Genomic DNA, 25,042 nt, shown 5'->3' with positions numbered 1-25,042 from the left:
AGAGGCAAAGAATTTGAATATTTAGAGCATTAAAAATATAAATATTTAAGGTGATGGACATCTAATTAATTTGATCTTTACAAATTATATGGATGCATTAAATTATTATAAGTACCCTCCAAAAATATCCTCTCCATGTTGGGCACCATGGCAGCATTTTTAACAGGGGAATCAGATGTGACCAAATTAAAGTCTTAGAATTATCACTCTGATCATAGTGAGGAGAAAGAATTTGCAAGAAGCAAATATATAGACAGGGAGAATAGTTAGTTCCATGGCTGTTGTTCTAATCCAGCTGAGAGTTGAAGAGGATTTGATATCAGGGAGGAGCTGAGGTCATGGAGAAAAAGGGGCAGAATCCTGACACGGATATTCCCATGGTAGGCAAGAGTCCATGTGTCAGTACTTAGTGGAGCAATAAGGAAGTTTTGGCTCTGATTGGCTCTGGCTTGCAGGGTTCACACAGCTACTTAGCAATAGAGGGAGAATGTGCACCCCTGTTCTGAGAATGTTTAACTGTATCTGTTTTCTTGACATGCTAAGATGACTCTATGCCACAGGACTCCCTTGATGGCAGGAACTAAGATCAGTCATCTCTGAAGCCCCACATAGCACCTGGCAAATGTATATATGGAGGGAGGGAGGGAGAGAGAGAGAGAGAGAGAGAGCTTGAGAGAGACAGAGAGACAGGTTCTTGCTCTGTCACCCAGGCTGGAGTGCAGTGGTGCTATCTTGGCTCACTGCAGCCTTGACCTCCTAGGACCAAACAATTCTTGTGCCTCCGTCTCTTAAGTAGTTGGGATTACAGGTGCGCACAACCACACATGGGAAATTTTTTTTTGTATTTTTAGTAGAGACAGGGTTTTGCCATGTTGGCAAGGCTGGTCTCGAACTCCTGGGCTCAAGTGATCCATCCACCTCGCCTCCCAGATTGCTGATATTACAGATGTGAGCCACTGTGCCTGGCGTACCTGGCATATTTTGTCCATAGTACATGTTTAATAAATGTAAACTAGAAATACAGGCAAATCCTATTTGCAGCTTCCTAACTTGCTTCCCATTCTACATGTCTCAGGGATCACTGGCATCACGGCAGAGATGAACCTCACCTTGGTGACTGAGTTCTTCCTCATTGCATTCACTGAATATCCTGAATGGGCACTCCCTCTCTTCCTCTTGTTTTTATTTATGTATCTCATCACCTTACTGGGGAACTTAGGGATGATTATTCTAATCCGCCTGGATCACCGGCTCCACATCCCAATGTACTTCCTTCTGAGTCACCTCTCTTTCATGGACATCTGCTACTCATCTGTCACTGTCCCCCAGATGCTGGCCATGCTGCTGGAGCACGGGGCAGCTTTATCCTACACACGCTGTGCTATTCAGTTCTTCCTGTTCACCTTCTTTGGTTCCATCGACTGCTACCTCTTGGCCCTCATGGCCTATGACCGCTACCTGGCTGTGTGCCAGCCCCTGCTTTATGTCACCATCATGACACAGCAAACCCGCTTGAGTCTTGTGACTGGGGCTTACGTTGCTGGTCTCTTCAGTGCCTTGGTGCGGACAGTCTCGGCCTTCACTCTGTCCTTCTGTGGAGCCAATGAGATTGACTTTATTTTCTGTGACCTCCCTCCTCTGTTAAAGCTGGCCTGTGGGGAGAGCTACACTCAGGAAGTGGTGATTGTTGTGTTCGCCATTTTTGTCATCCCTGCCTCCATGGTGGTGATCTTGGTGTCCTACCTGTTTATCATCGTGGCCATCGTGAGGATGCCCTCTGCTGGAAGCCGGGCCAAGACCTTCTCCACCTGTACCTCCCACCTCACTGCTGTGTCACTCTTCTTTGGTACTCTCATCTTCATGTACCTCAGAGGTAACTCGGGCCAGTCTTCGGAGAAGAATCAGGTAGTGTCTGTGCTTTATACAGGGGTCATCCCCATGTTAAATCCCCTCATCTACAGCCTGAGGAACAAGGAAGTGAAGGAGGCCCTGAGAAAATTTCTCAATAGAGTCAAGTTGTCCTAACCATCTCCAGACTTGGAAAATCCTGAGAACCACCTACTCTGTAGTGTCAGCGTTCTGGATGCTCGTTATTTATAGCATGCTCAGTGTTTAAATGAATATATTATGGCACAAGGTGTAAAAAAGAACCAGAACTTTTGCAGGGAGAGGAAGAAAGACAAGGAAAAGTCAGTCTGAAAAGAGATTGGAGTGGGAGTCGACTCCCAGGACAAGTGACAAAAGGATTTGAAATTAAATCCTCTGAAATTAAATCCAAATGTGGCACACCTCACCTGTCTGTGATTATAACAGTAGTTTTTTTAAAGAAAAATTTTAATGAAAGATTTTCATTATATAGAAATGTTAAAAATAATGTATAATAAGTTTCCTATACTCAGTACTAAAATTGTGTAATTGCTAATATTTGCTGTCTTTACTTGGTTACATAGATGTAGTCTATCCATGAGTTTATTCATCAATCAATTCACTCATTAAACCACCTTTTTTTTGACATTTCAAGGTGAGTTACAGACATCAGCATTAGTACCCTTTAATTCTATGCACTTTGGAGTTACATCATTAATTAGGATTCAATATTTAGATTACATTTATTTATTTATTATTAATTTTATTATTTTATTATTTTATTTTAAGACTAGTCAAGTGCAGTAGTCAGAATGCGGGAAAGAGTAGAACAAGGAGTTTGATCTGTGAACAATCAATTGAGGTAACTCACTACCTTCAGACCAGCCTAGATTACGTTTATTTTTAATGATCAAACTATGGTTGTTTGATGATCCAATTAGTAAAGCTGATCCTGCTCAAGGTATTCCTTCATATACTGGTAGTAGTTCTCAAGAAGGCTTCATACAAAGTTCTAAACAATGCCTACAATGACATGTCTGTCAATTGCTATCACCTCTGGATATACGCTATGTTTTGTGTTTTTTTTTTTGTTCTCTACCTATTCCAGCTCTCTCTTGTCATATGGCATAACTAAAAATCCACTTGGCAAAGTTATACCATTCCCACTGCCCATAATGGTGTGTTCAGTGTCTGTATCATAGGTTTTGACTCTCTGTGTTCTCAAAGCTTTTGCCCTCAGGGAGGCAGAACATTGCTGAATTCCATATGGGGATAGGCAGGAGGGTGCTCCTTGACTATCCTGGATCCCTGAGCTCTGCAACAGCTTAGCCTGCATTCAAAGCCTCACAAAATCTGTCTGTTCTTGATTTTTACTTCTCTAATTACAGAGGACTTGTCTCAATCAAAGGCACTGGAAGGCAACAGGCCCATCAATTAATCTTTTCTTCATTTAAGAAAATTTTTATCCTGGAACTCAAACTTCTTCTTTTCCTGTCTCCTGGATTACCAAAAACAAAACAAAACAAAAACAAAAAACAACAGCAAAAAACCAAAAACTCTGTATGTGAATGATATAAACAACTGTGGAAGGGGAAATGTGGAGAGAGGGGTGACAGTATCTTACAAACCTAGGCTGATTTAAACTCAGCCAGGCAAAAATGCTGTGGGAAACATGGGATTTCAGTTATAGGACTTTAAATGGGAAGAAGCAGATATGTGGAAGGTAAGAGATTCAGCATGCAAGTGGCCAAAGGATATTCAATAGAAGGTGGTTTATAGTAAAATAAAACACATCTCAATCTTTAAAGACATTAAGTTTATTCTAGAAGACAGGATATTTAAAAATATATATTGAAATTTTCACAAGAAATATTTTATCCCTTTAATAGTATTTTGTCTGGTTGTTAAAACCCAGGCTTAAAATGTATAGCTTCACTAAGGTGGATGATTAATAAATAGTTTATGTGTCGATTGTGTTACAGGTGGTGTAAAAAAATGTTAAGGAAATATAAGAAAGCTTGAATCAGTTCTATGAAATTCCATCCTGGCTGGAAAAGACAATGTTGTGTCTGTGTGAATAAGAACAGTATGCTAAGGGGTGATTTGCTCTTTTAAATCTACCAGAAGTCGGGAAGTACACAATGAATGGAGAGGGGGTACTAAGAATAATTTGCCAGGTCGAAGAAAAAAATATAATGCCTCCTTCTGATTAAATGAAAAGGCTGTAGGGACTAGTGGTTCTGAAACCCATATTGTATATGGAACATCATCTACTTTTTAGTCTATAAGTAGAGCTCAGGAAAAGTTGAAAAAATGCTTTCAGTTTATATATGGAAGGTGAGTAAGGGTTCAATTAGGAAATTTTTAAGAAAACTTGACAATAGGGAAGTTACCTGATTGTAAATGGGTGTTAGTATTTCCTTACAGTTTGCTACACCTTGTGTTGAATTCATTCAAACGAAAAACCTATGATTCTTTTTGTTCAGTTATTTTAATTCTGTAATGAAATCCTACCATTTCTGACATCATGGATTAACCTAGAGGATATTATGCTAAGTTAAATAAGCAACTCACAGAAAGACAAATATTGCATGATTTCACTTATATGAGGTATCTCAAAATATTAGGTTGGTGCAAAAGGAATTGTAGTTTTTGCCATTTCTTTCATTGGCAAAACTGCAATTCCTTTTGCACCAGCCTAAGTCAAGCTCATAGAAGCAGAGAGTTGTATGGTGATTGCCTTGGCTGGGGAGAGGAAAAAATAGGGAAATTGTCCAGTCAGCATAAGGTTTCAGTTATGCAAGATGAATAAGTTCTGGAGATCTGTCATACAACATAATACCTATAGTTAACAATATATTGAATACTTTAAAATATGTTAAAAGTATAAATCTCATGCTAAGTAGTCTTACCACCAAAAGACCAATCAAGCAACCAAACCAAACCCACAAACCCAGAAAACAATAAAAAAGAAAACCCACAGAAGAACATTAGAAATTTTTTGGAGATGACAGATACGTGATAGCATGTGTCCAAACTCATCAAAATGTATATATTAAATAACTGTAATTTTTTGTATAGCAATTATATCTCAATAAAGCTTTAAAATATCTGCTTTTGGATATACCTGTTTAAGGGAAATCTGGGCTACTCAAACCAGGAAACACCATCTACTGGAACGTTTTGAATATGGCTATAGTACTTAAAAGGAGAATAACAAGGTCTTCCAAAGAGAAGCCTTGGACATCCAGCTCATAAAGTAATAGCAATGGTAGCAGCCACATGCATCCTGCCTGGTCTCACACCAGGCACTCAGCCTGGGTCCTCTCATTACCCTTCTCAAGTGTCTGCCAACACATGATGCCCTTCAAGGAGAACTCCACTATCAGGAGCCAGGTCCTCAGGAGCTGTCAAAGAAGGGACTTGTGGTGGCATGACCTTTCTAGTGGACCTCAGGGGACCCTCCCACCCTTTTCTTCCCCAAACATGAATGAGGTATTCTGGGGACCTCACTACTTGATACAAGAAGGGGAGAGGAAAAGCCACAGCCCTTCCCTGGCAAGTGTGATTTGGCAGATATTACTTTATTTTGATTGCAGTGGATATGAGCAATATGGCATGATTTTTGAGTAGCCAAGAATGAGCTTGAGTCCATCTTAAATCCCTATTTTTTGTTTCAATTTTTTTGCTTTAAATTGGTCTGCTTGGCCTTTTCTTGGAGACTTTAGGATATGATAGAAAGTGTTGGGTGATGACAGTCCCTGATCAGCTGTGTCTCCTTCCACAAAACAACTTCCTTGTTCTGTATCTCAATTTCTCCATATGAAAAATGAAGGAGCAGGTTGATTAAGAGAATTCTGAGTCCCTCTGTGGTCTCAGATTGTTTCTATCTAAGATTTAGCCCTGTTAAATTTTAAATTATTTGAGAAGAGATCTCACATAAAGCATTGCCAGTCATCTTCTTCAGAAGGAAAATGTCTGAGAGCTGTCTCAGAGCATGGATTAGGATGGAGAGAGCACTTGAAAACCTGGAAACTGAGAAGTATGGGAATGGCTAAGGCTAAGGCTAAGGAAGGTGGAGTGGCCAGAGACAAACTTTTTGCATCTTACATTGGCCCTAGATATCAAGCTTAAGCTGAAAAATAATTATCAAGCAGCCATTGTCTTCCCAATGCCTTGTTCATGGCAGATAGAATGTACAGAAACTGTTTGGACTCCAGTGGCTGACATGCTTTTCACTCTGCCACCTGTTGCCTCCCTCAGCCACTGCTCAGCCAACAGCTCTGTGGGTTCCCTGAAGCACAGGTGCAGTGGAAATTTCTCTGATTCTTCTTACCTTTGTGTGGTAAAAATCTATTCTTTTGTGTTTCCAGAACAGCATGCTCTCTTATCTCAGAAATGCTCCATTCTTTACTCTAACTATGTGAGTCACACAAGTACTCCATCTTCCTGTAGATCCCATCTTCCTGGTCTTCACTGACTGGCAACTGACCGACATTGGGCCAATCTTGGTACCCCATTTTTTGGCCACATAACATCTGGGTTCTTCCTTGGGATTTTTTAAAAGTTGGAACCTAAAAATGTGATTTTCATCTTCTTTGTGGCAAAAAAGCTAGAACATTTGAAGAGTAGAAACAACCAGTGAGTATTTTTTTTTATTCCACTTTGTTGAAGAAAAGAAGACTGATAGAAACAATCATAGGCAACAGAGAAATTCTTGGGATCATGGGAGTTGCTGGTCACAGTTGTGCCTGTGACCTGTGACTTAGCTGCATCCCTGCCTGCTCTCCTGATGGGTTTGAGAATCTCGTAGTGAATTCATTTATGGGTTCAAGCCATGTTACCTGCTGGGCTTCTGCCACTTACAACTAAGAAATTCTCATTAAGAAACCCTGGAACTGTAAGTCATTCTTCCTTTGGGATTTCATTCTCCACAAAATGAGAAGGTTCACTGGATTCCAAAGTTCCTTTTAGCTTCATCATTCTGAAAAATTCAGACATGAAGGCTCTGAAAACACTTGGAGAAACCTTATAAGGGAAGAAATGGAAGATACTTATCTCAGGGTTGCACACCTCTGAGGGGATTTGGAAGAAGCACAAATATGCATAGGACTAAATTAAGATTAATGCACTTGATTATTTGGTCATCCTTATTTGAGGCCCCGTCTACATTTAAGAGCAATAAGGGACCACTGGGTAAAGTGCTGCTTAACCAGTTTGGCATTAAAAAGTCACAGACTGAGAATCAAATTAACTACTGATGTAATCATTGAACATCTTCCTATTTGGAAGCCTCAGTCCGTTCATCTGTGAATTGAAAAGCCTGGGTTATTTGACCTCTAATGTCCCCTTCAGTTCCAGCATCTTATGAGAGCCTAAAAAAAATTCAGCAGTTCTACAGTATGTAAAGTGAGGGCAGGGATACCAATGATGAATTGAGAGGGGAACATTTGCAGTAGGATAAGTCCTTCCAAAGTCCTTCTAAAGCAAATTTATAGGCACTAGGTGTTCCTCAGCCTTGAATTGGCATGAGATCCATCCATGTCTGGATGGAACGAAGGTAGTGAAGATGAATTTCAGGTCAAGAGCTGAAGATACGTTCTCCTTAAATACTTCCTAGTATCTCCTCCAGGCCACAAGTCATGACTTCTTGGCTATAAGAAACACTTAAAGTAGTTCAATAAAAGATCTTTTTGGAAGAAGAGACAATTATCCCTGGAAATAAAGTCATCTTGGGTCTTTTCCTGATCCAGTCAACTATGGCTAGAAAGGTGAGGCCAGCCCTTCACCAGTGGGCATAGTGATACTTCATAGAAGGAGCGAGGGTCTGCCTGGTCAAGTGCCCCAAGAATTTCCTACCACAATCTATTCACTTTGAGACTTAAGGCTCCTCTGTCAGCTGAGTTTTCTTCTTTCTAAAAAGCTAGAAAGAAAATACAGACATAAAAGGAAGAACCCCTCAATTATTCCCAAACATGGAGTTCAGAGACATCTTCATGAGAGTTTGCAATATACTATAGGAACTAGGAGTGTGCCTTCTGGAGACAGAGCACTTGGGTTAAGCCCTAGCTCTGCCATTTACTGTGGGATTATTGGTGGTCCACTTCAACAGCCTGTGTCTAAATTTTCTCATCTCCTTAAAATGAAGATAATAATAATACCTAGTTTATAGAATTGTTTTGTGGATTAAATGAGTCTGTCTATCTATGTATCTATCTATCTATCTATCTATGTATCTATCTATCTATCTAATCTGTCTTTTTTCTATCAGTCATCTACCTATTTATTATCTATCATCTATTTATCATATATCATCTATCTACCTAATCATTTATGTATCTATTTATTATCTATCAACTATATCTGTCATCTGATTTGTCATCATCTATCATCTCTTAGAATGGTCTTTGCTGTTGGATTTTTCTGTTAGATTTTCCTTTCTAAATTCTGGTCAGATCTATAGGTCTTAGGGAAAAAAAACTCTAAACTTCTTTTACATTAATTTTATAGGCTCTAATACTCATGGTATATGAAATTTTGGTCTATACTCTGAGGTTCATTTTGCTTCTCTTCTGGGACTGGCCAAACAGTGACTGAATCATCTTAATAATGATTCTGATAGCATTTTTTTAATAAAGATTTTTAATTGACAAATAATAATTGTGTTTATATATTTATAGGGTATAATGTAGTGTTTTAGTCCAGGTATACATTATGGAATGATCCAATCAAGCCACTTAAACCGGTTGTTTTAAATTTGACTATGGCTTCCTGAAAGCAGGATATGATGGCCTCACAGTCAATTTCATATGGGGTAGGAATGAGGGGGTTGCTGAAATTATAAAGTAGAACTGCAGGGACTCAGCCATTGGATCCACTTCACAATCAAAGAGGGAGGCATTCTTTAAAGGGCAAGGTGGTTTTCTCTTCCCTTGTTCCTGAGGGTTCCATCTGGAAGGATGCTGCTCCCCTAGACTCCCTCCTAATTCTTTTCCCAATTGCTCTTGGGGGAGCCAGTCAGAGACTTCAAGGAGCCAGATCCTGAAATGAGTCATCAGGAGATGCTGTTTCTTGGAACAATTACTACTTTGCTGTTTGGCATTTGGACAGTTTCTGAGCCTCTTTAGAACCACACTGCCTAAGGAGCATCCTTCCCTTATAACTCTAGTTCTGTAGGATGCTAATGAAAAAGAGGTTCTGTACTCAAATTCTTTTGGGAAATGGTGGGCGAAGAAAAAGTTGATAAGATTTCTTTTTTCTTTTCTTTTCTTTCTTTTTTTTTTTTGAGATGGAGTTTCACTCTTGTTACCCAGGCTGGAGTGCAATGGCGCAATCTCGGCTCACCGCAACCTCCGCCTCCTGGGTTCAGGCAATTCTCCTGCCTCAGCCTCCTGAGTAGCTGGGATTACAGGCACGTGCCACCATGCCCAGCTAATTTTTTGTATTTTTAGTAGAGACGGGGTTTCACCATGTTGACCAGGATGGTCTCGATCTCTTGATCTTGTGATCCACCCGCCTCGGCCTCCCAAAGTGCTGGGATTACAGGCGTGAGCCACCACGCCCGGTGGTTTCTTTTTTATTTTTCTTTAACTTTTAAGTTCAGGGGTATATGTACAGGTCTGTTACAAAGGTAAACTTGTGTCATGGGGGTTTGTTGTACAGATTATTTCATCACCCAGGTATTAAGCCTAATGGCTAATAACCCATTAGCATTTTTTCCTGATCCTCTTCCGCCTCCCACCTTCCCCGCTCTGATAGGCCCCAGTGTGTGTTGGTCCCCTCTTTGCGTTCATGCTTTCTCATCATTTAGCTTCCACTTATAAGTGAGAATATGTGGTATTCGTTTTTCTGTTCCTGCGTTAGTTTGACAAGGTTTCTTAATTATAGGACTTTATAGATCCTTTAGTATGCTAACATGTAATGTGATTTTCCATGTGAAGAATATAGTATGCAGTGGTCTCCAGATTTATGAACCTGTTCTTCTCCCTGGAACATTTACCTATGACACCTGGGGAAAGGTAAAGCCTTCAAAGTAGAAGCCTCCGGTATGGTTCTCAAACTTGCTACATGTTATAATCACCAGGGAATTTATGAAAATTGCTGGTGTTCGGCTCCTGCATTCAGGCATTCTGATTCAATTGTGAAGGGGGATAATTTTGGCCTCAGGAATTGCTTCCCAGGTGATTCTAATGTGCAGTGAAGTTTGAGAACCACTGCCCTGGGGTCCTTTTGTCTAGCGCCATATTCCAGATAGGCTCGGTCAACTGAGCACTGACCTGGTCCAAGTCATTGTTTTGCCACCTATAAGCTCCACAATCCTCTCTGTATCTAGGTTTTTAAAATGTATAAGACAGGGAAACATCACATTCACCCTATCTCAGGTGTTCCATGAGGAAGAAAGGCACTGACAGGACTTGGGAGTAATCATGCTTTTCAAGAACATGTCTTCATTATTTTACTTTAGTTTATGGCAGGACACACAGAGGGGTAGGCAGGCCTAGAGCTCCCAATCACAAGGCATTGTTGCCACAGTTTTTGGAGATTAATTGTATCAAAATCCCCTGGGATGCCTGCTCAAACTGTAGATACTGCTCCCATGTCAGATGTACTTCATCTGCATCAATCTGTGGAGGTGGGCCACGACTATTCACATTTTAAACAAATTCTCTGGCTAAATTCTTATGCACACTGAAGTTTGAGAACTAGTGTTGTGGTAGAGGAGTTGGTCACTATCAAGAATTTGCTCAGCATGCCTGGTGAAAGTCTGCTCACAGCCCACCCACACCGGCCTCTCCAACATTTTATCTTATGACTCTCCACCTGCACCATTCTCTGCTTCTGCCAAATGGTGAACTTTCGAAGTCACCAATTATGGCATGCTTTGGCAATGGGGAGAAAAAGCTTATGCTTATAAAAACCTCCTTTGGGGATCAGTTCATAGCTGGCTATGGTGGCACCGTGTGAAACCCCTGACGAAATTGCCAACTGAAATATAGGAAACCTTCAAAGAAGTACATATCTTTTCGTATAAGGCAGGAAGAAGGCAAGACTAGGAACCAGCTCCATCAGACCTTGCTGAGGGATGGGGCTTTGGAAGTTTGAAATTAAAGAGAGACTTTCGAAGATATTAATTAGACAACTTGTTAGGAAGTCATATGAAGATACATCACCTCCCCCTGGAGAGTCACCTCAGGAACCAATTAGGATGTGATGCTGGGACAGCGAATATAAGAAGCATATCAGCAAGGTTTCATGCTAGATGGGAAGCTCAGGGAGAAAGGTTGGTCCCCTATCCTTGTGTTTCAAAGTAAGTCTACAAAAAATCTAGGGCAATGGTCGTGTCAGGGATATATTGTTTTGTCAAGGGGTAGAGGAAAGAGAGAGACTCCTGGAAGTGATAATAAGACACAGAAGTATTGAAAATGACCCCATCTCACAAGGTTGCTATGGTTATGGGTGTATGTACAATTTTGTTTCTGGAATGGGAACAAAGACAAGGTAACTGAAACCCAGAGAGGAAAAGTGACTTGCCCAGGGTCTTACATGCCGTGTGGGTAAACTAGAAGCCAGGTGTCCTTTGGATTGGCAGGTGATGGGCAGACAGCACACTGTACAAAAGAAGAGGGCATTAGCAAAGTAGAATTCAGGTGAGGACAGTTTGTGCCCAGCTCGTGGCTTTCAGATCTAATTTATTTTCTTTGTTGTTCTCCTTAATGGGTCAGCTCAATATTGGTCTGGCTGCAGGTACATCAGGTATTCAAACACTATCAAAGCCCTCCTTTACAACCCTGTTCTGGAACTGTTCCAAGGACCCTCAAATTTATTAACCCAGTTTCCTCTAACAGCACTCAGACAGCACCAGACTACAAAAATATTTCTGCTTTCAGTTTTGGATGCTGTTTATTTTCAAGCTACTGTTTTTATTAGGGGCTTTGAAAACAACCAAACAAGGCTTACGGAGCTTTGTTAGGTGCCTGAAAAACTTATGTTTGCTCTTTTGATTTCAAGGTTAATGCTTGAGTGTGTGTTTATGTGTGTGTATGCACACCCTTAATAAGCCAGCCAAATCTAATTAGGATAACAGCTGTTCATTAAACTTACATGTTGTTAGACTGAGAATAGTAATATTCCTACAAGCAGAGCCCATTGCTGATTGCTGATAGATTTTTTGTTCATATGTTTTTATTGAAAGAGTATAAATTTTCCTTCCTTAAAACATTAATTTAAAATTTTAAATAGCCGCCTTATATATGTGGAGTGCTTTTAGCTTTCCAATGTGCTTTTGCATCTGTTTTAATCTATGCATTAACCTTATCTCATAAGAAGGGCAAGCATTATGATCCCCTTTTGGCAGAGGAGGAAATTGAGGTTCAGAGAGGTTAAGTGCCTTGTGTAAGATCAAACAGCTAATTGAGGACAAAGCTGCAAATACAAGAGCTGACTTGTAAGTCAGGGAATCACTTGCTCTCTGTTCTTTCTATAATAAAAGCATTCATCACTTTTTATCTTACATTATAGTGACCTCTATATCTATATCTATCTTTGACTGCAAAGTTTGTTGAAGTTGAGTGCCTACAAGTAAGACACTCAATTTAAAGCTTTTGCTACTTGAAATCATTTGAATTCCTCTTGAGGGGTCTCCTCATCTGGCTCTTGTCTTAGCCCTTGCAGGTGAACCACTGGATGGATGACTGAAAGGAATTACACCGTAGTGACGGAGTTCTTCCTTACTGCATTTACTGAGCATCCCGAGTGGAGGCTTCCTCTTTTCCTCGTATTTTTGAGTTTCTATCTTGCCACCGTGTTAGGGAACACAGGCATGATCATCCTGATCCGTGGAGATCGTCGGCTCCACACCCCAATGTACTTCTTCCTCAGCCACCTTTCCTTGGTGGACGTCTGCTACTCATCCGCCATCATCCCTCAGATGCTGGCTGTGCTGTGGGAGCACGGCACAGTCATCTCCCAGGCTCGCTGTGCTGCTCAATTCTTCCTCTTCACCTTCTTTGCCTCCATCGACTGCTATCTCCTGGCCATCATGTCCTATGATCGCTATGCAGCCGTGTGCCAGCCCCTGCTTTATGTCACCATCATGACCGAGAAGGCCCACTGGGGCTTAGTCACTGGGGCTTATGTTGCTGGTTTCTTCAGTGCCTTTGTTCGAACGGTCACAGCCTTCACTCTCTCCTTTTGTGGAAACAATGAGATCAATTTCATTTTCTGTGACCTCCCTCCTCTATTAAAACTCTCTTGTGGGGACAGCTACACTCAGGAAGTGGTGATTATTGTGTTTGCTGTTTTCGTCATGCCTGTCTGTATCTCGGTGATCTTGGTGTCCTACCTGTTTATCATCATGGCCATCCTGCAGATCCGCTCTGCTGGAGGCCGGGCCAAGACCTTTTCCACCTGCGCCTCCCACCTCACTGCTGTCGCTCTTTTCTTTGGCTCCCTCATCTTCATGTACCTGCGAGACAACATGGGCCAGTCCTTGGAGGGAGACCGAGTGGTGTCTGTGCTCTACACGATGGTGACCCCAATGCTGAATCCCCTCATCTACAGCCTGAGAAACAAAGAGGTAAAGGAGGCTGTTAGGAAAGCCCTGAGCAGATCAAAGGCTGCTAGAAGACCCTAAATGGACCCTTGTGAAATATGTTATTCCTGAGTTTTCCCATCTTTTCTGTCTTTTCTCAACAGCACCTTCTGGAGAGGCTTTCCTAGACAACCCTAAGTAAAATCGCACCTGAACTCTCCACCTCCACTTTCTGATTTATTATTCTATGTAATACTTATCACCATCTGACATATTGTATGTTTAACATGTTTGACATTGTCTAATGCTCACAACTAGAAAGTAAGCAACATCAGAGCAAGTATTTTTTTATCTGAGCTTCATTTCTATATGCCCAGTTCCTAGCAAAGCACCTAGCATGTGAAAGGCACTCAATAAATATTTGTTGAGTGAATGAATCTCAGGTTCCAGTGTCTATTTATAAGTTGTAACTTCTTCAGTCATCAGTTTTCTCATCTGTCAAGTAGGTTTATCTACCTTCTAGGACTGTGGTTTTGAGAATTCAATGCATAAATGAACAAGGATCATATCTGTATTATTCACTAGTATCTGCAGAATCCAGTGTATTGCCTGGCATGACAAATACTTGATGAGTAAAGCAAGAATATTTGGAAAATTGCAAAGCAGTCTACAAATACAACTACTGTTTCGATCCAAAGGGATTTTCCAAATCTCATCATTTATTCATTTATTCTTTTTTGTGTTGTCTTCTTAATTGTTTCTGTGGTTTTTGAATAACAAGAAAAATTGTAATAATAATAATAATAGTAATAGCAAGTTACTCTTATTAGGCATTATTACCTTCAAGGGCTTACAATAAGTTTGCTATAGGAATTATTTGATTTAATTTACAGGACATTCTTATGAGTCAGGTTCTATTATTGTCTCTGGTTTATAGGTAGGTGAGGCACTTGAGGCTTAGAGATACTGAGCAATATTCTCAAGGTTGGCAAGCAAGTGGTTGGGTGGGGCTTCCACCCAGTTAGACCTGAGATCTTATCTAACATGCACACTGTTGCTAGCTGTAATCTATTGCCTACTCTATATAATCACTCAACTGGAATTTATTGTTATTGCACTTTCTTTTTCCTTTTACCTGGTGAAGAATAGGTAAAAGTCCAATCTGTGAGTATAGATAGCAGTCAACAACATTCATTTTACAGCCCCTATGTGCTAGTATTGTATCATGTGACTGTGTGTGTGCATGTGTATGTGTGTGTAGTTGTACATGATAAAGTGAAGTGTGTAGATTAAACAACAACTTCTGAATTCAGGGAATATTTGCTTTAAGAAAATACAATATTTTAGAAAACAGTTGGCTGGGCATGTTTAGGAAAAGGTATAGGGAAAAAATTAGCACCTGTGGCCAAGAGATTTGGTATCATATATCAGCTCTTGTAGAAATCATTTAGAAACCACAGATTGGGGTGAAGCAATGCTACAGAATGCCTCTTGAGGATCATTTTCTAAATATTAACTGTCATTCAAATATTTTCATAGCACATCAACATCTGTGGTGGGTGTTAGACATATTTGTGTTGTGGAAAGAACTCAGAACTTGGCACCAAAGTGTCCAGTCTGCCACTTCTTAGCAGTGTGGCTTCAGATTAATTAGTGCCTTTCAGCCTGCTTCTCCTCTGTGAAATAATACTGAGCACTTACTCTGGGACATGATTTATATGTATCTTATTTATTCTCACAATAACTTGGTATATTTGGAGAATTGGAAGTCATTGGGTAATGTTATATACATTATTTAGTGTTATTAATTACTGTTAATAATTCATGTTATTATGGTGCTTGCTCAGGCTCCACAGCCTAGTGAGTATTGATGGGCAGAGGGACCCATAGCTTTTCCATGGGCTTCTTTATTGCAGAACTGTCTGGAACAGTCCCTTCTGGGCCCAGGTTAGCTCTAAATCTGGACATTTCCAGGAGTCAAGTTCTCAAACAATTTTTTAACTTAACCCTTAAGCTAATGCACACTTACCATATCCTAGGTACAATGCTAAAAGCTTTACATGAATCATTTGTTTTAGCTCTCCCAACAATGTCAATGAAAAGCAATTTTTATTGACCCCATTTAGCAAATGAAAAAAGAAAAACTAAGATTCAGAGATATTATGTGACTTGACCAAGTTGTGTAGCAAGAAAGTGGAAGACAAGGGAGTTCTGCTCTCAGGTCTCTCTGACTCCAAAGTACACACTCTTATCTGATAACCACCCTTCTACACTCTTCTTTCTCCTTCTCTGAGACCGTAGTTCCTGGTTACCGTTTGCTTCAGAGGTATCTGAGTTTCAGTTGCATTCTTGGTCTCTATGTTTGGTAGGTGTGGGCTGAGATGGGTGTGTTTGATGGACTGACATAATTGTGAAGTTCATGGAACTTAGTTTGGTCCTCTTGTAGGCCAATGAGGAGAGTCTGGGGGAATCTATAAGTCCCTCAGAAAGAGCAGTATTGCTTTCAAACTCTTCCAGAATATGTCTTGGCTCAGAATGCTTTAATAAATAGCTAATCGGCTTAGTGCCTCCAAGCAGGCACTAACCTTCCCTTCAGTGATTACCCAAGGAATTCAATGTTCCTTTTCAAACACTGATTATTGTTGTTTCTTACCATTTATTAGCATTTACCAATATGGAATTGTATATATACATATATATACTTTATTTTTGTTATATCTATTATCAAAAGACATTCAAAAGATATATCTGAAATGTGTATATATAATTTATTATTTTTATTATATCCATTATCAAAAGGCATTATTCAAAAGATGTATCTGAAATATCTTCTAATTTACTAAAACTTTAAAAAATAATTTTATTGAGATTTGACATGCAATATACTGTACGTATTTAAAGTGTACAATTTAATACATTTTGACATGATACACTCATGAAACCATCACCACAATCAAGATAATGAGCGTGTATATCACTTCCCAAGTTTCTTTGTACCTACTATGATTTCTCCCATGTGCCCCTTCCCATCAATCCCCATCTGCACCCCCCAGTCCACTACTGGTCTAATTTTTGTCCTATATATTAGTTTGAATTTTATATAAATTTTATGTCAATGGACTCATGTCTGACTTCTTCTACTTAGCATAATTTTTTTGAGAGTCATTAATATTGTTGTATATATCAATAATTCATTCCACATTATTACTGAATATTATTACATTGTAAACCATGTTTATTTATTCATTCATCTGTTTATGGGTATTTTAATTGTTTCCAGTTTTGGGCTATTATAAGCAAAGCTTATAATTCATGAAATTTATACTACCTAAATCTCCAGAATTATAAGCAAAGCTTATAATTCATGAAAAACTTTGTATAGATAAAGACTTTCAGTTCTTTTAGGTAAATACCTAAGGATGAAATGGTTGGAATACATGGTAGATATATGCTTAATTTCTTAGGAAACAATCAAACTGTTTTCAAAGTGGTTGTATCACTTAACATTCCCACCGACAGTGCTAACAGTGCATGAGAGTTCCAGTTCTTCCAAATCCTCAGCAAAACTTAGCGCGGTCAGGCTTTTTAATTTTTGTAAATTGTGGTAAGAACAGATAACATGAGATTAACCCTTTTAATAAATTTTGAGTTTAGTATGGTATTGTTAACCATAAGTACAATGTTCTACAGCAAATCTCCAGAATTTATTCATCTTGCATAACTGGAACTTTATATCTATTAAACTCCAATTCCTTATTCTTCCTGTCCCCGAGCCCCTGGCAACCACACTATTTTTGCTTTTATGAGTTTGACTATTTTAGATACCTAAAAGTGAAATCATGTAGTATCTGTCTTCCTGTAACTGGCTTATTTCACTTAGCATAATGTTTTCAAGATTCATCTATGTAGTTGCATATAGTAAGATTTCCTTCTTTTTAAAAGATGAGCAACATTCTAATATATACAGTCATCCCTTGGTGTCCATGGGGGATTGGTTTCAGGACCTTCCACAAATAACCAAGTCTGCAGATGCTCAAGTTCCTGATATAAAATGATGCAATATTTGCACATAAACCTATGTACATCCTCTTGTATACTTTAAATGATCTCTAGATTACTTATACTACCTAATACAATGTAAATACTATTTATAAGTGCTATTTAAACATTTGTTGTACTGTATTGTTGAAAAAATAATGGGCAGAAAAAAGTCTATATACTTTCAATACAGACACAATTGTTTTTCAACTATTTTTATCCACGGTTGGTTGAATCCATGACTGTGGAACCCACAGAGTTAGAGAGTCAACTGTATCATATTTTCTTTAACTCTTCATCTCTCAGTGGGCATTTAGGTTATTTCCACATCTCAGCTACTATGAATAATGCTTCAATGATCATGGGAGTATACACACACACACACACACACACACATATAGATTTCAATTCTGTTGGATAAATACTCAGAAGCATTGGGTATTTATTGCTGGGTCATATGATAATTCTGTCTTTAGTTTTTTGAGAAACCTCCAAACTGTTTCCCATAGCAGCTGTACCATCTTACATTCCTGCAACAGTGTACAAGGGTTCAAATTTATCCATGTTCTCACAAACATTTATTTTTTAAAAGTAATAATAACCATCCTAATAGGTATGAGATGATATCTCATTGTGGTTTTGATTTGCATTCCCCTGTTGATAAGTGATGTTAAGCATCTTTTCATATACCTGTTGGCCACTTGTATATATATATTTTGGAGAAATATCTATTAAGATCTTTCTGAATAGAAACTTTTTAAATTTAAAAAATTTATTGAATAAAGATAGTATGTATATAAGGTATATAATTTGACAACTTGATATATGTATTGTAATAATCATTACATTGTATCATGATTATCACAAATTCATAAACACATCCATCACCCATGCTGTACATTAAATCTCCAGAAGTTGTTCATTTTATAACTGAAAATGTGTTCCCTTTGATCAATGTATTATTTTCCTCCACCCCCAGCCACTGGAAACCACTGTTCTCTGCTTCTATGAGTTTGACTTTTTTAGATTCTACATATAATTGATATCATACAGTATTTGTCTTTCTGTGTCTGGATTATTTAACTTAGCATAATGTCCTCCAGATTCATCCATATTGTCACAGATACTGGTATTCTTTTTTTATAGTGATTAATAAATAATATTTCATTGTATATGTAAACCACAGTTCCTTTATCCATTCATCCATCTGTGGACACAAGTTTTTTCTGTATCTTTGCCATAGGGACTAATGCTGCAATTAACGTGGGAGTGCGGCTATATCTTTGAGATACTGATTTCATTTTCTTTGGATAAAAACTCAGAAATGGAGTTGCTAGATTGTATACCAATTTACATTCCCACTAACAATGAACAAGTGTTTTATTTTTCTCCACAATCTCTCCCACACTTATCTTTTGACTTTTTGAGGATAGCTATCCTAACACGTGAAGAGATATTTAATTTTAGTTTTGATTTGCATTTCTGTGATGAATAGTGATGCTGAGCATCTTTTCACATACCTGTTGGCCATTTTTGTGTCTTCTTTGGACAAATGTCTATTTAGATCTTTTCCCATCTTCTAATTCAAATACTCTTTTTCCTGTTGAGTTGTATGAGTTCCTTGTATATTTTAGATACTAATCCCTTATCAGATATATGATTTGCAAATATCTTTTCCCATTCCATAGGTTGCCATTTCACTCTGTTGTTTCCTTTGAAGAGAAGAAGCTTTTCTTAATTTGATGTAGTCAAATTTATGTCTAGTTTTGCTTTTGTTGCCTGTGCATTTGGTGTCATTGCTAAGAAATTGTTACCAAGACCAAAACGATGAACATTTTTTATTCATGTTGGGTTGATTTTTGTCTATGGCATGTGATTATCATCCAACTTCATTCTTTTGCATGTGGAAATCTGGTTTTCCCAATATGTTGATGGGACTATAATTTCTTCACTGTGTATTCTTGGTGCCCTTGTCAAATATTGGTTGATCATATTTGGGTTTATTTTTGAGCTCTCTGTTCAGTTCCATCTGTCTATCTATCTGTCTTTATGCTAGTACATTTGTATCTTGCAAACCTGCTAAACTCACTTATTAGTTTTAATAGCTTCTTTTGTTTATTCCTTTTGTTTTTCTGCATACACAATTGTGTTGTCTGTGAATGAAAGCAGTTTTACCTCTTCCTTTCTAATTTGAGTGGTTTCATTTCTTTTTCTTGCCTTATTGCACTGGCTAGAACTTCCAATACACTGTTAAATGGAAATGAGGAGAATGTAACTTCCTGTCCCATTGTTTGCATTAGGGAAAAATCTCTGATATCCCCACCATTCCTTATGTAGACTTTTCACAGATGATCTTTATCATATAAGGGAGTTCCCTTTGATTCCTGTTTTTTATTCTCATAGTATTTTTCTTTTTAAAATCAGGAATGGATTTAGGATTTTCTGCATCTACTGAGCTGATAATGTAGTTTTATTTTTGTTTATTAATGTGATGGATAGCATTTTTTGATTTTTGAATGTTAAACTATTCTTATAATTTGGGGATAAACTACACTTGATTACAGTATATTATTCTTTTTATTATCACAGTAAGTAGAAGATGTTCCTGATCATTCTAGGGTGGTTGTAAGTGTCACAGATGGTATTACCTAAAACTGGATGCCAATTTTAAAAGAGGTTTGTAGTTCTGAGTCATTTATAATCCTCTGTTAAAAGGAGAATATATATATAGAGGGACATATGCAAGTACAAGGAAGACAGAGGCAAAGAAGAAATTTGAAATTTTTTCATCTTCTGAAAAATCTGTTCTGAAGGAGGTAGTTTCATTTTGGTTTCAATGCTGAGGATTCAGGACTGCTTGAGAGATAGCTAGGGATGATAGCTTCCTGGGTTAAAGAAAGCAGATCAGAAAGTACGATTTTAGGAGTAATTGTTTGGCTCCTGTGGTATTTGAAACAGTTGCTCCTTCTTTTTTCTTGGACAATTTTTCACATTCTTCCTTTGTCTTCTTGACTACTACTTTATTCTGCTTCTTAAATATTAGAATCCACCAGGGCTTTGTCATAGACCTTGCTCTGTCTCTGTAATCACTCCTTAGGTAATTTCACCAAGTCCTAGGACTTTAAATACTTATTTTATTTAAATAAAATAAAATAAAATTCTTTACCATGGCCTATAAGACTCAGCCTGGCTAGGTTTCTGATTACTTCCATGATTATATCTGCTTCCACTCTCCCAACTCACTCTGCCCTAGCCCTGTTCACTTACTGTCCATGGAGTATGCCAAACCTGTTCGCATATAAGGATATTATGCAGCCATTAAAAACGAGGAGTTCACGTCCTTTGTAGGGACATGGATGAACCTGGAAACCATCATTCTCAGCAAACTGACACAAGAACACAAAATCAAACACCACATGTTCTCACTCATAGGCGGGTGTTGAACAAGGAGAACACATGGACACAGGGAGGGGAGCACTATACACGGGGGTCTGTTGTGGGGGAGTCGGGGGGACAGCGGGGGGGTGGGGAGTTGGGGAGGGATAGCATGGGGAGAAATGCCAGATATGGGTGAAGGGGAGGAAGGCAGCAAATCACACTGCCACGTATGCACCTATGCAACAACCTTGCATGTTTTTCACATGTACCCCAAAACCTAAAATGCAATAAAAAAAAAAAAAAAGGATTTTAAACCTGCTATTCCCTTTTCTTGGAATGTGTCCCCACATCCATGGCTCACTCCCTTATTCTATTCAGTTCTCTGCTCAAATAGCTAAGAGAGTCCTTCCCCAATGCCTAAACTTCCTTTGCCGTAATAAGCCACTCTCTGTGTCATTGTCCTCATACCTGCTTAACATCTCATTGAAGTCCTGCTTACCACCTCATATTATATCAGTGATGTATTTATTTATATGTTCATTATCTGCCCTATGCACTATGAAGTAAGAGTCAAGGAAGAACAGCACTGCCTCATTTCCTCTTGACTCTCAATAGGTACTAAAAAAATTCTAGTGATAAGTATTTGCTGACTCTTCATAGATGAGGTTTTACAAGTTATTCCTAGCCAATATATAGATATTTTTGGTGTTTCTAGGCAGTCCTCTTGCATTTGTGTTAGGTACAATGAGATGGCACAGGTTTCTGTTGATTTATTCATAAAACCACAAATTGGCTTTTCTCAGGTACAGCTAACACAAAAGGACAAGAATGGTGTAAAATTCAGTTGACTGTGCTTTGCACAAAATCCTTATGCTTTCTTAATCTGATGACATTAATTATTGACCAAACATTGTCTTCACTTATCAAGTCTTAAAAATCATGTTAAGTTAATTTTTCTCTTTAGGCTTAGAGTGCATTGAGGTCATGGACTATGAATTATTTATTCTTTTAGTCCCAGATTCAGAGCCTGGCAAATGGAAAGTTCTCAATAGATGTTTGTTGAAAGTGACAAATTGGAGAATGATTCAGGGAAATACAAGTATCTCGGTATAGATTTAAGCATTTTCTCTGCAAAGACTTGTCCATATTTTTATAAAAATTTGTAACTTTCTATTTTCTTACTCAATTCTGTTCTGTGTCCCAAATATAATCCTAATTCACTTTGTCAGGCAGACTCTCAATGTACATGCAAGTCTAAATCTGGCCAAATCAACTTTTCTGTTACTTGCTGCAGATGAAGCTTTATTTTCCAGCCTCCTGTGGAACCTACAAGCCAGAGATAAGAGGATTAGCACAGGCCAACAGGGATGGGAACCAGTTTAGATCTAATCACCTGCATTTAACCCTGACGGTCCTTATTCTGTCAGATATGAATTAGATCTAACAAGAATAAAAGTTGGCGGGGGAATCACAAGTTCACCCAACTAATGTTTATGTAACAGAAAATTCTGGTACCGTGTTAAGCATGATGGTTGAATAGACAAGACTGTTCATATTCATTAAAACTTAAAAAAGCTTTTCCCTCTTTCTATAATGGCAGTCATTGTAAAATGTTAAAGCAACACAGAATGTGACATGAATCATTTTATTCCATGACCCAAGCAAAACTGCTGTTATGGTTACATATTACTGTGTAACAAACCACTCCACATGGTAGAAACTTAAAATATTAACAATCATTTTATGGTTGTCTTTCGGTTCCTAGGGTTTGACTGGGTTTGGCTAGGCAGTTAACACTTGGGCTCTCACGTGCCTGTGGTTGGGGCTGAGGCTGGAATCATCTGAAAGCTCACTCATTCACATATTTGTGACTGGCTGGGGAGATTCAAAGACTACTGGGCCAGTGCATCTGGAACTCCTTGGACAACTATCTTGAATTCTGTGTGGTCTTTCCATATGGTCTCTCCAGCATGGTGGCTTCAGGGTAGTGGGACTTCTTCCATAGCAACTCAAAGCTCCAGAGGTCCATGTCCAGAGAGAGAGAGAGTAAGCCAGGTGGAGGTGTGTCTTAGTCTGTCTGAGATGTTATAACAAATTACCATGAACTGAGTGGCTTAAAAAACACTTGCTTTCTACAGGTCTGGAGGCTGAAAATCTGAGATGAACTGGATGGTCAGGTTCTGATGAGGTCCCTCTTCTGGTTGGAGACTGCAGATTTTCTGTTGTGTCTTCCATGTGGGAGAAATAGAGAGTTCTCTTGGATCTCTTGTGTAAAGGCGCTAATAATTTATGAGGACTTCATCCTCATGACCTACTCATCTTTCAAAGGCCCCATCTCCTACTACCATTACTTTGGGGGTTAGGACTTCAACATATGAATTTTGTGGGGACACAAGCATTTAGTTCATAAAAAAGTAGAACTGGCTTTTCTAAGACAGTCTCAGAAATCATGCAACAGTACTTTTGGGGTGCTCTATTGGTAAAATAAGCACTCAAAACCAAGCTCAACAGTGAGGGTTATGGGTTCCACCTCTTGACGGAGAAGTGGTAGGGTAGGTACTTCAAGAGCACATGGGATGGAAATATTGTGGCCGTTTTTGGGAAATACAATCTGCCCAACCACTTGTACTTTATTGACTCTCCTCTGAGGCATCTCTTTATGCAAATTCTGTTTTACAAAAGTGGGATTTTATGATACATGCTGTTATAAAACTTTCTTTCTTCATATTAGACCAATTGCAATATTACAGAAAAAAAACTGAAATTACCAACATGGCTTGCCTTGCAGTGAATTAGCTGAAGAGTTGGGCCAGACTCCATGTTTCTTGATTATATATCTAGGACTCTTCCTACTGCTCCATATGGAATAATGAAGGCAGAGCTCTGTGATGTTCCATGTTGGAGTTATGGATGGAACAGGATGGATACTGAGGTGCTTGAGGAAGACTAGAACTGTTGAGAGGCTTATTGGGTAGCCCATACAACAGCTGGTAGGTTTTACATTTATAATACAAACTAAAAGGAAGCATAAAAGTTTAAGAGAGAGCATGGAGAAAGGCAGGTGGCCGATTATACGTTTACTCATAAATAGGTTGGATGATTCTAACTTTAGAGAAGAATGGAAGTCCGCTTAGGCTGGGAAAAAATAAACTTAATTTGGCAGGGCAGGTAGGTTGGAGTTAGAAGCCAGGAGAGTGGGTGGCTAAAAAAAAATATCACTTTGTTTTTAGTGTCTACTATATACTACATAGTTGTTCGGGACAGAGTCAGAACTATAACTGATACCTTTTATACATAAAAACTCTGTGGTTTTCCATTGAAATAATTGAAGTCATCTGGAGTCATATTTCCTAAAATGTATTTGTACAATGCTAGTTCCATGAACAACTCTGTGATGAATCAGGTTCTGTATGATTGAAATAATTAAATTTCAATTATTTAAAGTTTAGTCTTGAGAATTGCTGTTCACCATCTTACCCTTTTAGAGATTTACACGACACTCAAGGTTCTGAGAAGTTGTCCAGTTAATACATTTTGCTTCACTTAACTCGGAGTTGCCCAAAATTATTTGACCATGGGAATCTTTGTTGTTACAACCATAAAATATCTCACTGAATAGTACCTTAACAAAACAAGTTTTAAGAAAAGCTGACCTACACAAATATAGATTAAAGAAAGAAGTAGTAATAACTGTCTTCAAAGCAACAAAAGCTAGACTGTAGGCACTATATGCATCTGTTATTGTCTAAATTATAAAAAAATTGTAGCAAAGTTTGTAATAATATAGATTGTAATTAAGATGTATGTTTTAAAATAAATTTTTATTTTTTACACATAACTTTTTATTTATTAATACATGTATTTTTTGATACGTTGTCCCTCATTTTTGGGGAATATCTGTTATTTTGATATGTTCATATAATGTGTAATGATCAAATTAGAGGATTGGGATATCTATCACCTTAAATATTTATCTTTTCTTTATGCTGGGAACATTGGAATTATTCTCTTTAAGTTATTTTTAAATATAAAATAGATTATTGTTTACTATAGCCCCCCCAATGATTTATCAAACATTAGGTCTTATTTATTCTATCTAACTGTATTTTTGTATCCACTAATTAGCCTCTATTCAACTCCACTTCACCTCTCTGCTCCTGGGCCCTGGTAACCACCAATCTACTCTCTAAGGATGTGTGTTATTCTTGTGACTTACATTGGAAGTGATGG

The 25,042-nt window shown here is 38.4% G+C and overlaps 2 protein-coding genes across 2 annotated transcripts; both read left to right on the top strand.

The window, feature by feature from the left end:
- The first annotated feature begins 338 nt into the window (after positions 1-338).
- LOC105733798 (olfactory receptor 9Q1) lies at positions 339-2,025 on the top strand. Its single transcript, XM_012476428.2, has 2 exons — positions 339-402; positions 1,076-2,025. The coding sequence occupies exons 1-2, from the start codon at positions 339-341 to the stop codon at positions 2,023-2,025; spliced, it is 1,014 nt and encodes a 337-aa protein (XP_012331851.2).
- Positions 2,026-11,135: 9,110 nt separating this feature from the next.
- LOC105733797 (olfactory receptor 9Q2) lies at positions 11,136-16,073 on the top strand. Its single transcript, XM_064365503.1, has 2 exons — positions 11,136-11,173; positions 12,385-16,073. The coding sequence occupies exon 2, from the start codon at positions 12,554-12,556 to the stop codon at positions 13,496-13,498; it is 945 nt and encodes a 314-aa protein (XP_064221573.1). The 5' UTR covers positions 11,136-11,173; positions 12,385-12,553; the 3' UTR covers positions 13,499-16,073.
- The last annotated feature ends 8,969 nt before the right edge of the window (positions 16,074-25,042 follow it).

This window comes from Aotus nancymaae, unplaced genomic scaffold (genome assembly GCF_030222135.1).
Source record: "Aotus nancymaae isolate 86718 unplaced genomic scaffold, 86718_ANA_hifiasm-v0.15.2.pri h1tg000059l, whole genome shotgun sequence".
NCBI classification, from domain to species: Eukaryota; Metazoa; Chordata; class Mammalia; order Primates; family Aotidae; genus Aotus; species Aotus nancymaae.
The sequence above is the reverse complement of the archived record's forward strand: the minus strand, read 5'-3'. Positions and strand labels throughout refer to the sequence as shown.